Source organism: Dermacentor albipictus, unplaced genomic scaffold (genome assembly GCF_038994185.2).
Source record: "Dermacentor albipictus isolate Rhodes 1998 colony unplaced genomic scaffold, USDA_Dalb.pri_finalv2 scaffold_13, whole genome shotgun sequence".
Classification (NCBI taxonomy): Eukaryota; Metazoa; Arthropoda; class Arachnida; order Ixodida; family Ixodidae; genus Dermacentor; species Dermacentor albipictus.
This window is the reverse complement of record NW_027225567.1, coordinates 12,983,871-12,999,199: the sequence shown is the minus strand read 5'-3', so window position 1 is coordinate 12,999,199 and position 15,329 is coordinate 12,983,871. Positions and strand designations below refer to the sequence as shown.

Sequence of the window (15,329 nt, the reverse complement as noted above, 5' to 3'; positions counted from 1 at the left end):
TAGGTGGGCAGATTTTGTTAATTTTTTTCCGTTTCCACCTGCTCCAAGACCAAGTGTGAACATAGCCTTCGGGCCGCGAAAGCTTCTTCGCGTTGCGCTGCACACGAAAAGGGCTTCTTCTGTTGACACCACCCGCGAATGCTTCCCTCGTTGACGCCAAACTGCCTCCCAGCCGTACTGCTGCCGATGTCCTGTGCCGCTAAAATAACCTTTCTCTTGAAAGCAGCCGAGTACTGTTTTCGTGGTCCGGACATCTTGGTCCTCCAATGCGGAACAAAAAAGCACTTCACAAAGCATGGCTTGCACATGTACTACCAAGGTGCGATGCTCTATTTATGGTGTACTGGAACATCGTAGTGTGTCGTCCGGCGGCGAAAACGTGTCTCTTTTTGCGATGACGGTTGGGAGTGCTGGAGCGTGCCAGTCTACTCTAGCGCCATCTGTCGCTGCAGCCTGGAGTCATTGCTGGCAAGAGGAAAATCACCTTATACAGTAGGTCGTGGGAAAAATAATGGTGCAACATAGGGCATCCGGGAGTGGTAGTTATGGTTGTCGCGGAGGTCATGCATGTACGTTTGGAGCTCGCCGATTGCTTGCTGTGGCTTTTCCTGCCGCGTTCGCACATCCTTTATGTGCACGGCAAGCGCTGGGTTTGCAAATGTACTGTGTGTGTGTGTGCGTGTGCATGCATGTGCATGCGCGCGCGTGTGCATTGAGGTTCCTGCATAATGATCACAACTCCGGGCTGCTTCAGATCGGGCACATTGAGAGCATTGGCTGTATTCTTGACCTTCGGCGTCCTTTTATGGAGCGAAATATCTAAACGTTAGGGGCTGCATTCGTCACAGAGCAGTATTTTTTTTTTCTTCAGTGAAACCTGGTGACCGCTTTTCTGGCTGATACAAAATGAAAGGAATTCCGTGCAACCGACCAGGCACTGCGCAGGTGCTCTTTCCAGGCGTTTCATCCTCGTGTCTTTCGAAATACTAAAAACATATGCGTGCTTACCAACGGAACGGGCAGACGAGTGTTTGTATGCCTTCTTTAACCGAAACGCTGAGCCATTGGCTGAGCAGACGATCAGGAACATTGCACGATCTGTGGTCGGAAACGCGCAAGCATAGACGGCGTTATTGATGTATCTGAACAGTTTGTATTATGTATATTTTTGCAAATTATAAGAATTTTAGTTGTTTTTTGAGAGCTTTTTAGTTTCTAAATGGAGAAAGTTTTCCACAACATGTTCAAATTTTGTGCGCTAGGAACGACAGTCGATTGTAACGCCTTACTGGTGGCGTCATCGCAAAAGCGTCCCCACTTCTCCCATTGTTTTTCCGTACAGACGACACACTGCCCCATTCCATACACCATACTGTAGTCACGCAGCAGTAACGAAACCAAGCCGTAGCCACGCAGAAATAACGAAACCAAAACTTCTAGCTCAAATTTCCTACTGAAAATTTCGTTCGGATCCGCACGTAGTACAAGGCAAAAATTTGGGACACTAATAATAGGATAAAAACCTCGTATTATATGCGGGTTTTTACGGTAGGTCAGTGCATAGTCTGTCTTCTCGTTTTCTGTGTTTGCTCTATCAGCATAAGACATGCCGAGTTTAGACGATGCCACAATTAAAAGGAAAGCACTCACGTGTGTGGAGATGGACAGAAATCGGGCCGCATCACGGGCGTTCGGAGTTCCCGAAACTTGCGTGTGGGACTGGACAGGAGAGGCGTCCTACACCGGTGGCTGCTACATACGGCACAGCCGCACGGCCTGTATCTTGAAAGCGACCTGCGACGGAGACAAGAGTCTACGCACACTGCGCTGTGTTTTCGTCGGTTACTTCGCGTTGAAGAGAGAGGCCACACACAAATCAATTCCCTCGCTCCTGCTACCGCACTTCCTTGCTCCAGCGTTTTGATAAAGAGTTTCTGTGGTCATTGAGTGAGATGTGTTCATATTTGCTTATGTGCGCGTGACACCATGCTTGTTAATTTATCCAGTAAGCAAATGTTTAAAAGTCTATATGGCCGATAAAACTACTATCCTTATTTTTCGTACAGCCGTCTACTAATTTGCTATCGTAATCGAAATGCGGAACTGCGACTTTTTTTATTTATCGCAACTTTAGTGCATTGGGATTAAATCCTCGTTTTTTCTCAATTAGAGAAAGTGGTATTTCTGTATGAAAGAAAGTGATGCACGGTACTGTAAAGGACTTTCTTTTTTTTAGGTCACGGCAAACGGGTGCATGTTACAATCAAGAGCGTTTTTCTTTTTTTTATGGTCCTGGAAAACGGGTGCGTATTACAATCGAGGGCGCATTACAATCGAGTAAATACGGTAAGTGCAAAAGGGAGAAAAAAAAAATTTGCCTCCGTTCCACCCTGTGAAAGTGAACATACAACGAAGACGGCAGACGTTGGACAGGTACCACCACACACATGTGTGTGGAAGTGCAGCACACATCCTTATTCTTCTTGGGCGTCCGCCAAGTGCAAGTGCCTTACTGAACTAAACTATTGTTTAAAAGTAAATTTTGTCAGAAAATGCGTAATGCAGGACTTACACACAAGCTGCAGACATGATAGGTTCAGATTGTTATTCAAATATACGAGAAAACAGATTTGTTACGCGTTTGAGGTTTGTCCGAGTGGCCGCGGCCGCTAGGAGGCGGTACAATTAGCACAGCATAGATCCTCATTCTTGTAGGCTCTCCATCTAGCGCAAGTGTATTATTGAACTGATTAAATTTCTCAATACAAAATTCGCTAGAAAATTCGTCAAGTATGACTTGCACACAACCTGCAGACATGATAGCATCGGACTGTAATTATAATATAGGAGAAAACATAATTATGTTATGCAATAACTCAAACACAAACCCCTTTTTCAGCTGCTGTTTTTCGGGTGAGCATGCCACGAAAATTATCAACCAACTAGTGACTAACAGCTTCACTGTAAAAGAGGTTCATCAGTGGCACAGGCAGCCATAAGAGCAAAACAAACAGGAGAATTACATGTGTCAATAGACTCGATTGAACAATATGAAAATAAACACTATGTAAAATCATGGGAGTAATGCCTGCTGATCGAGCAAAGATGCTTAACGTCCCAAACAGCTTGTCTATGAGAGACACTTAAGCTGGAGGCCCCAGATTAATTGTGACTACCTATGGTTATCTAAAGGCTAACTGCCATGAAATTTCACTTTGGTTGAACTGCTATTAAATGAGTAGTACAATATTTACTCGATACTAACGCGCCCTCGATTGTAACACGCAACCGTTTTTTGCGACCAAAAAGAAAAAGAAAAGCTCTCGATTGTAATGCACACCCGTCTGCCGTGACCTAAAAAAAGAAAAGCCCTTTACAGTACCGCGCACCTCATTCTTTCATACAGATATACAACTTTATCTCATTTGGAAAAAACAAAGATTTACTCCCAATGCGCTAAAGTTGCAGTAAATAAAAAAATTCGCAGTTTCGCCTGAGAAGCGAAGCATCGATTACGATAGCAAATTAGTAGACAGCTATACGAAAAGTAAGGACAGTAGTTTTATCGGCCATATAGACTTTTAAACATTCGCTTACTAGCTAAATTAACAAGCATGGTGTCACATGCGCACAAGCAACCATGAACACGTCTCACTCAATGACCGCAGAAACTATCAAAATGCTGGAGCGAGGAAGTGCGGTAGCAGGAGCGAGGGAATTGATTTGTGCACGGCCTCTCGCTTCAACGTGAACTAACCAACGAGAACACAGCGCGGTGCGCGTAGATGCGTAGACTCTTGTCTCCATCGCAGATCGCTTTGAAGATAGGGGCCGCGTGGCCGCGCCATACGTAGCAGCCGCCGGTGTAGAACGCCTCTCCTGTTCAGTCCCACACACAAGTTTCGGGAACTCCGAACGCCTGTGATGTGCCCCTATTTCTGTTTGTCTCCGCACACGTGATCGCTTTCCTTTTGATTGCGGCATCGTGATGAACTCGGAATGTAATTGCAGTTGGCACTTTCATGGTGACAGAGCAAACGCAGAAAACAGGAAAACGGACGGTGCACTAACCCATAGAGTTTCTCACTATAACACCTAGAGGGTAATCTGGCGCCACCGCCTATGCGAGTTTCTTAAGGGGGCACCGTGCCGTCATGGGAATGACGGTATATGTGTCTGCGAGGCTCGTGTTGGCTGGTGTTGTAAGAGGCTTCGTCTAAAACGTGGATATGGCTACACAAATAACGCGTTCTCAAAGGAGAATCTTCATAAAATGTTTCCATTCACGCATATTACATCTTTACTCACCAACAATGCATGACCAAGCGAAAAAAGCAAGAACAGACGACCAATTGTTTCAAAGCGAGCGCGAACCTTGTCGTCTGTCCTCCAACTTTAGCAGCCCGCTGATACTTTTTACGTAACATGTAGTCGTACACACAATAACAAGTTCTCATAGTTAAACAAAACGTGTTTTCGCGTAATAATAAAGCTATAACAGCTTTTGACGTGCTGTTTTAGTAGAAAATGAATCATTGTGACAGCAGAACGGTACTTGCCAAGCGCGTCTTCAAGGTGTCCTGTCTCTACGAGAACGATGCCAATCCGAAGTCACAATATACCGGCATTCCCGTGCATACCACAGCGCAGCAGCGCCAGATTTCCCTCTAGGTAATGTAGTGAGAAACTCTATGCACTAACCTAAGCCAAAGGAAGCACTGCCTAAGCACCTGTACTGCAACACATAGAGAAAGTTACGGCAGCTAGGCTTGAAGCGCATACGAGGCGGCCATTTTGAAATGCCGATGGCGATATGGTAACACAGATTTAAGGTCGTACTCGATTCTAACGGGCACGCAATTTTTGGACCCGTTTTATCGAAAAAAAGTGCGCGTTAGACTTTAGTAAATATGGTACATATTACTGAAGCAATCTTGGCAAAGCTGTAGAGCTAGTAATTGTCTAATTTGCTTATTAGCCGATTCTAAATAGCACCCGAGGAGACGTCGCATGCACTTTGTGTTTATCGCATATGACAAATCACAGCGCATCACCTCAGATTTTCTAGCTTGCCGCTGCCCAACCTCAGAAGTCCAGTGCAGAAACTGTGCATTCCGAGTCTAATGTCCCTTAAAGGGCTCCTGAAACTGTTCGGACAAATTTTGTAGACGCGTAGGGTACAGCTAAAGTAAATCATTCGCACCAAAATTTGTGTGAAATGTCTCATATTAAGAGAGCTACGGACGATTACAAGTTACCCTCCTCCATAGTCATGCATTTTCTCTTCAACTCGTTCGCCGCGTGATCGGGGCTAAGCTCCACCTTCACTGCCTCTAAGTCATGATGGCACGTCGTGTCGTTAGCTTCCTGTTCCCTAGGAGCGCGCGCACGTGAAGCCTTTCCAAACTTTCCGCCAGCTGCTTGGCAGTCAACCCCAAGCGAGAGCTATCAAAGCAGCGTGCGTTGCGAGCATTTTGTCCCAGTGCCGAATGTGTCTGGTATTCCGGCAACCACAGGCGAGCTGGGCGTTTCGACGGAACGGTGGAGGCATAAACTCAAGCTGACGAAGTAACTTTTGCGTACACGTACGTGAGCTGCCTGATCAGTCTCCGCGGTCCAGCCACCCATTGGCGCAGAGCTTAACCAGCCAAACAAAGAGCTAACATTGCTCTAACCAAATGTAAAACATTTTAAACATGAACAAAAACGACATGTTAACGATGACACTCCTGCGAACAATTTACACCAGCAGCAAAAATACATTTCGTTACTGCTCTTGTGTGTGGTTGAGCTCTGTGACACCAGGTGGCAGCACCGTGCAGACCATTCACATTTGCGCTTCTGCTCAACCCGCTAAATGACACGGTCAAATGGCCAGGCCCTGTCCCCTTGCGTTTACCCTAAACCGGGCTCATGAAATGCCACTGCGTTAGTAATCTTCCGGTGTAGTAAAGTGATGGCCGCAAACGCGCAAATCCTGTGCGACGATCGGTTAGCGGCACTCCGATGCGCTGCAGCCAGTCCGCTCGTCTGCTGCCTTGCAGAGGGACACGATATCGCAGCTTGACACATTGCCAGTCGCTACGTTTGCAGTCCACTACGCAGCAAAGTCGAATCATAGTGCTCGCGAAAAGACAGACCGACTCTGACCGTGGAGCTCTCGTCAAAATGGAGCACATTGTAACCCAAGCAGACGACGCTTGCTGTGTGCTGGAAGTGCTCAAGTGTAGTGGGAAATTGTTCTTGTGCATTCTTTCTGTTACTTTCTTTTTATAAAAATAAATGAACTAACATTCCAACTATTACGAACATCATTTGTTCACCATAAAGGTGGAAAAATTATTGATGACGCGCCCTGGGCAGCCAATTGGATAGCCCAACCTATGAAGTCAATTGGGTGATTTATGTCATTTGGGTAGGGGCGGCTGAAAATTCCGCCAAGCAGTGTGCTGCGATCAGCAGCGATGTACCTTTTTGAAACCTTATAATAAATTACAATCTTTACACGGAACACTTGGATGCGTCAATTAGTGATCAGAATGTCCTACTCTAACGACTCTGTACGTTTGTACAAGATCGTCAAAATCGTTTCAGGGTCCCTTTAAGGAGAGAGGTAATGGTTTTTTTTTTTACAGCTTCAGTATCAAAAGTTTACAATTTTGCAAGCCTTTCATTGTGCATTCATCCTTAATTTGAACACAACATTTTGCCTGGAGGCTGCTTTACACATACACTATCTGAAACTAGGCTTTTCAAGTGGCCCTACATTTCACTGCACTTGACCGTTAACTTGCACCGCAGTCCAAGCACATGGGCATTTTTGCGTTTCGTTCCTACTAGACCTCGATATTCCAAACATTTACGTGATTGCTCGCTCTTTCTTAAAGCTCCAGATATTGCTCAGTGCTTGTATGTCACCTGTCCCATTGCAAACTTCTGGTGCCTACAGTCTGCACATGTTTTCGGCCAGTTGCTTACATGCATAAATGAAGTGTGAGCTTGAACAGAGTTCTGTCAAGAGCCAATCATTGGGGATTATTGCTTACCATCAAGGTTTTTTGAAAGCTGTGGCGCAGCAGCCTCACTAGTGAGAGCACTAGTAGTGGCACTTGTGGTGTCACTGACTGATGGGCTGCCAGTGCTGCTACTGGTGGTGGATGCAGGGGAACTCCTGCTAGTTCCATTGTTACTGGTAGAAGGTGCTTGTCTCCTCTGCAGGACTTCTGTTGTGTAGTCCTGACAAGTGAGAAGGGGGAAAAGAAATAAGCTTCGTAATATGTGCACCATAATTTCTAGTGGTAGAACAGTCTTTTTGGCAAGAAATAAGACAGGAAAGACACGTGCAGCAACCTTTGTTTGCTTTGTTCCCCAAACTTTTTTTACAGCTGGAAATCAGGTGTATTATTCGCTCAACGAATTAGTTCGCCTTTCAGCCTTAAATTGGGAATGCATGAACACTTTCTGTGCAACCACTCAATTTGAATTTTCAAAAATGTAATTACCACCACTTGTACTGGGGCTTGGCATCGAGTATAGTGCCGTGGGATGAAAGAAAGTAGCAAAGCAACCCACACAGTTTCTGTGCGAGCTAGTAAAAATGAGATGTGTCCCCCGCAAATACACGCAGAATTGCCGCACGACTTGCCGCTCAAGGCACTTTGTTTTTCCAAGCGTAAAAGAAGCTCGTGAATACATGCGTTTTTATGTAGCACATATTGAGCAGCAAAAGGCTGTATCGGAAATTTGTCATGTTGCTCTACAATTGGCTCATTGACATTTTAAATTTAATTATATATCAGAAGTTGATTAGCTGATTAAGGTTAATTATACAATGAGGCAAAATGCAAAAATTAATCTGAGTATCTCTAAGCAACGGCAAACGACATTACCTTGGTTGTGTCCAGCTACATGGCATTTACATATTTTTAAAGTTTGGCTAAAGTTATGTAGAACACCCTGTATGTGCATGTGTGTGTGTTTGTTGTGTAGTCCTGACAAGTGAGAAGGGGGGGGGGGGATAAGCTTGGTAATATGTGCACCAAAATTTCTAGTGGCAAAAAAGTCTTTTTGGCAAAAAATAAGACAAGAAAGACATGCACAGCATTCTTTGTTTGCTTTCTTCCCCAAAGTTTCTTTACAGCTGGAAATAAGGTGTATTACTCGGTCAACCAATCAGTTCGCCTTTCAGCCTTAAATTGGGAATGCTTTCTTTCTTCATAAATATGAAAAAAAAACATCACTAGAAATTGCAAATCCTCAGATGAAGTCAATATGTAGTGCACACCAAAAGTGGCAGTTAAAGCACTCACCTTAAATTTGACAACCTTCAGTCACACACACGCAAAAATATAGCAGTCATTACCTAAAAAATTCAGGCATGCTGCAGCACTGATATTAAAGGGACACAAAATACAAGCACTAAATCAGTTTAGACGGATAAGGCATTCTTTCAAAACTCAATTTTCATTAGTTTCACAATAATAATTGAACAGGATGGTTTTTTGGGCCAGTTGGTGTATGATGATAGGGTGACGATTCCAGCAGGTACAGATGGGAGCATATAGAAAGAAGAACTGCACAGGACAACGCTGGACTTGGAACTGAAGGAACTAGTGCAGACAAATTCTGTTGAAGATGTTCTATGAGTGTTCTTCACAGCTGACTCAAAAGCCAGAGGTCCTGTTTCGGGCTATCATCACAGAAAGAAGCTCCTGGCCGTTAGTGTTTAGTGGGTCTCCGTAGAGTACGCTGCAAGCTCTGGATACCTAAGACCTGTTTGGCGTCCAGAGCTCCTTGGAAGTTGTGGACTCGCTAAAGTCCAGTGAAATATGTGCAAACGCTGCAATGCCTGTAGATAATGAGGGTTTGTTTTATTCTATCTCTCACAAGGACCTGTTTGCAGCCATATGCAAACTCATTGGAGAAGTAGGGGAAGTAAGTGGCATTTACGAATTCATGCGCTCTGTCAGTCGATTTATTTTATGGAACTTACAGGGTGTCTACCAAGTTGACATTTCCAAATTCCCTGAGTTTTCCAGGTTTTCCCTGAGTGCTTTTGCAAAATTCCCTGAGTGATGCAGAACTATGTTTTATGTCAAGACGCGCTGAAACCATATCGCCCCATGCTGTCACTCTCTAGTAAGAATATGAAAAACATTTTAAAGAAAACCAACTTGAATCCAATTTGAATACTAAGGAGTAGTGTTTATGTTATTCAAAAAAAATATAAGGGAGGGGTTATTAAAATGCACAGCAAATAAAATGTCTTCGAAAAAATTTTCAAATCGAGTTAGACATTCTCTAGTACAAATAAAAAGGAGATGCATACAGAAGCAAATATTTTCGAATATGAGCTATTTCTATGAACTGATAGCATGCTCAGTGTCATGGAACTGTCCTGACATACTCTCAGCTCGCGCAAGACGCCTCAGTGTTGTGTTTCACTGCTTTAAAGAGTTTATATTGGTTTGGATGAGGGACACCTGCATCTCAGCATCAGCCAACAATTTGTTTTTTGAGCGCAGGCTCCTTCAAAGAAGTGGTCGCATACTTAATTTCCCGTTCATTCCTTAGTGCGTCGATCCTTTCTGTTCTCGTCCTCCTTTCGCCGCGCGTTCGCCCCACGGACCATTTGAAGAATACTCTTGGTCAATTTACAGTCAACGTCCAATTTTTCAGACCCCCTAGGGGCCGCGAAAGCTTCCGAAAAATCAGGCAGTCCGAAAAAATAAATTCATGTCTTTTACTGCCCTTAAGGGCTAAACTCGACACATGTACGTCTGCAAAAGCTCTGAATGCCTGTCAGTGCAAGGCATATCGGTGCTCCTACTGTGACAGGTGAGGGCAGGTGCACACGTGTAAAATTAAGGAATACATACAGTGTCCCGCGACAATTGCCCCTTCCTACGCTTCACCGCGTTACACGACTGTAATGAGGCGAAGCAGACTTTCGGGAAAGAGCATTATGCAATGCGCCGTGCTTTCCAAGCTTCGAAGACAAAATTATTGCTGTCAGCGGAGAAATGAAGAAACACGGCACCGAACGACAAGAAGCTAAACAGCGAACGTCGAAGCAGCTAGGCCTAGCGTTGCCGCAGTGGTGGCTACGGCTGCCAGCGGATCTGCGTGCGAGAGCACTGGTTCAAGGCGGCGAGGTAATCAAAATAGCAGCGGTGGTGGTTTTCATTAATGCCGTCTCGGACCTGCGATCACGCAAAACGTTTAGAAAATCGGACGGCGAAGAGTTCTTGCGTCTAAATTTTCAGACGTTATGATACATTGACTCTTTGGGGTACGTGGTGGTGCCGCGAAGCCGTCCGAGTTATCGGGAATCCGGAAAGTCGGTCGTTGACTGTACACTGGCAACTCCTCCAGCCGACGACGATTCGTTACGAGTCCTGTGTGTTTCTCGAGCCAGCATTACCGCGACTTTTGACCCTCTAAAAAAATTACAGCTAATTTTCCCTGATAGAAGCACAAATTCCCTGAGTTTTCCCTGAGTTTTTCCAGACTACTCAAAATCCCTGAGAATTCCCTGTTTTCCCGGTTTTCCCGGTTGGTAGACACCCTGGTAACTTATCACGTTTTACTTGTCAAGTACTGTAGTGCTCTATAACAATGTCTTCATTCAAAGGACATCTGCACCAGATCTAAGGTTGCTCCTGTTCTGTGTCAATTTTTCATACAAGTTTGGTAGTAATGCAATGATAGGCTGCTGGACAAAAGAACTGAGAATTTTTTTATATGTCGCCAATTTTTTTAGCGCTTTTAAGGCTGAACCCCAACAACAGCCTAGAATCAAATGCAAGAAGGATTTTAACTTGTTTTCATGAGTCATCCCGGGGCCTCAGGTTGACATATGAATTTTGCAAAGATAACTAGATTAGATTTCTGGATTTGCTTAGTAACTTTCGAAGTGAGAGTCATTTATGTTGGTGTTACTGCCCTAGATTAAAAAAAAAGGCACTCCTCCCATACAAGCCATTCCACTCCAAATTGATTAAGAAAGGTACAGCTTCTTTGTGCTTCACGAATGCTCTAAGCAAAAGCTGCACCCACTCTATGCAGGAAAGTTTTTATGCATGAAGCCAGGTTAACGTGCACAGGGTACCTGGCCTCATTACTGACGGCTGCTGCTGAAACCTTGCTCAGAAAGATGACAAAAAAGAAACCTGTGAAGGCTGCGGAAGACACCAAATCCTCGAAAAGAAAAAAAGTCGAAGTAATGCCATATTTGTATAGGTTTTTTCACAAACTAATGTGTGTGGCCACAAGGAATGGCATTATGCTGGTGTTTCTTGTATTCAGCAAACTCGCGAGGTTATACAAAAGTATCGCAGCAGATAAGAAAGAGGCGAACAGTGGCTATGGAAAAAACCACACCACCGTTTTCACGAAATGTGGTGTCATTAATCAGATGCCTCTCTCTTGCGGTTGGTCCTACGTTGGCCAGACTGGCCGGTGCATCAATGAGTGCATGTGTGAGCTCCCAGCTGGTACAGGAAGGAACTTGCCCTTGCATTGCAAGAAGTGTGGCTGTAGCTGAGACTTTGCGAGTGTTTCAATACAGTTGACTCGTGTTACAATGGACCCTCATAATCCAACAAAAAACGTCAGTTTTATCCAGAGACCGTAATAACCGAAACGCCTCAATTCTGAAATTTTCGTCCCGATGGCTAACTTTATTACAAAGAGTGAGTGAGGAACATCCACAGCAAGGAAAAAAAAGAAAAAGTCGCAGGTTCGCCCGAAAGGCAAAGCATCGATTGCAATAGCAAATTAAGAAAGATAAGCACTGCAGCAGCAACGCACGAATTGACCTTCATGCTCTCTCGCTTCAAAAAAAAAAAAAAAAAGAAAAAGTGCGTGGCCACAAGGAATGGCATTACACTGGTGTATCTTGCATTCAGCAAACTGGCAAGGTTATGCAAAAGTATCGCAGCAGAGAATAAAGAGGCGAGCAGTGGCTATGGAAAAAAGCACACCACCGTTTCCACAAAATGTGCTTCTGTCTTTTAACAGATGCCTCTCTTGCGGTTGGTCCTACATTGGCCAGACTGGCCGGTGCATCAATGAGCGCATGTGTGAGCTCCCAGCTCGTACAGGAAGGAACTTGTCCTCACATTGCAAGCTGTGTGGCTGCAGCCCAGACTTTGCGAGTGTTTCAATACGGTTGACTCGTTACAACGGACCCTGATAATCCAACAAAGAACGTCCATTTCATCCGAACTGTAATAGCCGAAACGCCTCACTTCCGAAACTTTCATCGCGATGTCTAACTTTATTGCAAAGAGTGAGTAACAAACATCTAAAGTAAAAAACAAAAAGACGCAGGTTTGCCTGAAAGGCAAAACATCGATTGCAATAGCAAATTAAGAAAGATAAGCGCGGCAGCAGCAATGAGCGAATTGACCTTCGGGCTCTCTCGCTTCAATGCGAACTAAACATAGAAAGCACAGCACAGATCACTTTGAAGAAGAGGCCTGAGCGGACGCGCACATCCTCGTTCACATCACACATCGCTTTTAAGGTACGGACCACATGTATGCTTGCGAACGCGCGCATGTGCATCCTGAGAAATGTTTATCACGAAAGAAGGCAAATGCCAAGCAGGGAAGCTCTTTGGCTATGGGCTATGTACGTACATATTGTTTTGCCTTCCCTTATACAACAGCAACTGAGGAACTAAGCACTTGACGTTGGGTCGCGGATGCCACGGCCGCTTTTTCATGAATGTGAACCGCAAATGAAAATGCGTGCACCTGGAATCCGAGTTGGTTTAAATCAATTCGATGTTCTTTATGACGGTGTTATTTCCAACCGAGTTTTCCATCCGAATAATTTGTGGTTACGTGGCAGCGTGGCTCAAAACAAGTATAACGGTTTCACGCCACTACTTCGGTGTCTGCAAAAACTTTGCTTCAGGTTAACAAATCCGTCTAATGGGCGTTGACATGCGCTAGGAGTGAACATATAATTCATCTCTTATATAAAGTGAGTTTCGGACATGCATCTTAACATCCGCCGAGCATTTGCGCGTCTATTTGACTGCGACAGAAAATAGAGAGTTTTAGTTTAAGGGACGCAAGGCGTTGGGGCCCCTAGCGCTTGGGTGCGTTTGCGTACGCAAGCAGAAACACGTTATAGGTTAGCGGCCCCAAATGAAAGCCGCAGTGAGGTCGCATGCACTCGCAGCGCCATCAACGTCTGATCTTTGCTGCGTTATCATTTTTTAAAACATGAAATCAAGCATATGAAGTAAAGCACAAAAAACTATTCTTATTAAAAGCAGTTAATAGAGAGGTTTAGAGTGTCCGGTAGTGGGGTAAAAGCAGGCAGGGGCGTTGGGGCGGAGCCATGAACGGGAGCGGCCTACATGGTGCAGCCACCTGGTGGCACAAAGCTCAAACAGACAAAAACAGCTAACATTGCAGTAACCAAGTGTATTTTACTTTGCTGCGGGTATCAATTTCTGGCAGCAACACAATTATGCCAGTGCCGAAAATTTACACCAGCAGCGAAGTAGAAAAGACTTGGTTACAGCAATATTAGCTGCTTTTGTCCGTTTGAGCTTTGCGCTGCCAGGTGGATGCACAATGCAGGCCGCTCCCGTTTATGGCTCCGGCCCAACGCCCCAACTGCGTTTATCCGAATACCAGACACACTAAACCTCTCTAATATATATAAAAACGACGTTTGTCGACACTTGCCGAAAGATTTATTAGATTATCTACCCGCTAGCTACTCGTAAGTTCTCCGACACCGCGAGAGTCGCGCGCTAGGTAACGTGACCACTTAGGGAAAGCGATGTTTTCGGCCGGCCAAACAACCCAAGGACGCAAGTAGACATAGCGGTCTGCGCATGCGCAGTACCGTCGCCCCTAGTTCTTGCGTGCGCAAGCCGCTTGCGTCCCCTAAACTAAATCTCTCTAATGATTATCAAAATATCAACATGCAGCGCTGGTGCTGCGCCGTCCGTTCCATACAGGATGGGTGGATGGATGTTATGAGCGTCCACTCTGGAACGGGCGGTGGGTTGCGCCACCAAGCTCTTGCTATTATACTGCCTAATGTCCTACCTAGGTTAAATAAATAAAAAAAAAACACTATGAACTCCCAAGACAATTTTCTGATCCCCTATTGCGAACTGTGCTTTTGTACGTCTCTGTTTTTTGTTGTTTCCCTGCTTTTCTTCCACCATTCCTCCAATCGCCTCTATTAAATAAAAAAAGAAATAAATTATGGGGTTTAACGTGCCAAAACCACTTTGATTATGAGGCATGCCGTAGTAAAGGACTCCGGAAATTTCGACCACCTGGGGTTCTTTAACGTGCACCCAAATCAAAGCACATGGGTGTTTTCGCATTTCACCCCCATCGAAATGCGGCCGCCGCAGCCAGGATTCGAACCAGTGACCTCGTGCTCAGCAGCCCAACACCATAGCCACTGAGCAACCACGGCGGGTGCCTCTTACTAATGCCTATTGCGGACATGTTTACTTTTCCACTGCTCTTGTTTAAACCAAAGGCTTCAAGGAGGCCAGTGATGTCTAAATCGACCTCTGGGTAGGATGGATGGATGGATGTTATGAGCGTCCCCTCTGGAACGGGGCGGTGGGTTGCGCCACCAAGCTTTTGCTATTATACTGCCTAATGTCCTACCTAGGTTAAACAATGAAAAAAAAAAAAACCACTATTAACTACCACGCCCAAATTTTCTGATCCCCTATTGCGAACTGTGCTTTTGTAGGTCTCAGTCTTTTGTCGTTTCCCTACTTTTCTTCCACCAATCCTCCAATCGCCTCTTACTAATGCCTATTGCGGACATGTTTGCTTTACCACTGCTCCCGCTGAACCCAAGGGCTTCAAGGAGGCCAGCGGTGCCTAAATCGACCGGTGGGTAGACGTCTTCACATTCTAATAAAACATGCTCCGTCGTTTCCCTAGCTTTACCGCAGCAAGTACATGCTTCTTCTTCCTTCTTATATGCTGCATGTTATAAGGCATCCCGATCTCGCTTCGAAAAGTAATGAGCTTCCCTTTGAGTTATCATAAATGTTTTCTTTCCTGATTTCGTTTTTTCCTCTTAAGTAGTTACTCATGGCAGGTTTCTTTTCCATTGCCGCCACCCATGAGATTATTTCAGCCTCCGACTTTCCGCTTGACCTTCTTTGTTGCTGTGTTGCCCACCCTACAGGCCGCATATTAGCTGGTAAGCTTCCTAGTTCTTTTCCTCCACTGTGAATCAATGTTTTTTCAGTACAGATACCTGAACACTCTCCCAGCCCATTTACTTTCTTCCATATTCCTCAGTAGCCCATGTTCCTACAG

The 15,329-nt window shown here is 44.9% G+C and overlaps 1 protein-coding gene across 6 annotated transcripts in view; it reads right to left on the bottom strand.

Annotated features, from left to right (window-relative positions):
• Positions 1 to 15,329, bottom strand: part of LOC139051668 (FK506-binding protein 15-like) — a 205,542-nt gene that overhangs the window by 32,687 nt on the left and 157,526 nt on the right. For 5 of the 6 annotated variants that reach the window (XM_070528634.1, XM_070528633.1, XM_070528635.1 and 2 more), the window contains exons 24-25: positions 7,047 to 7,236; positions 1,009 to 1,098 (exon numbers count right to left, since the gene is read on the bottom strand). In XM_070528634.1, the coding sequence (XP_070384735.1) occupies positions 1,009 to 1,098; positions 7,047 to 7,236 (280 nt within the window). The remainder of the gene's footprint in view (positions 1 to 1,008; positions 1,099 to 7,046; positions 7,237 to 15,329) is intronic. The other variant, XM_070528637.1, reaches the window with a different exon arrangement.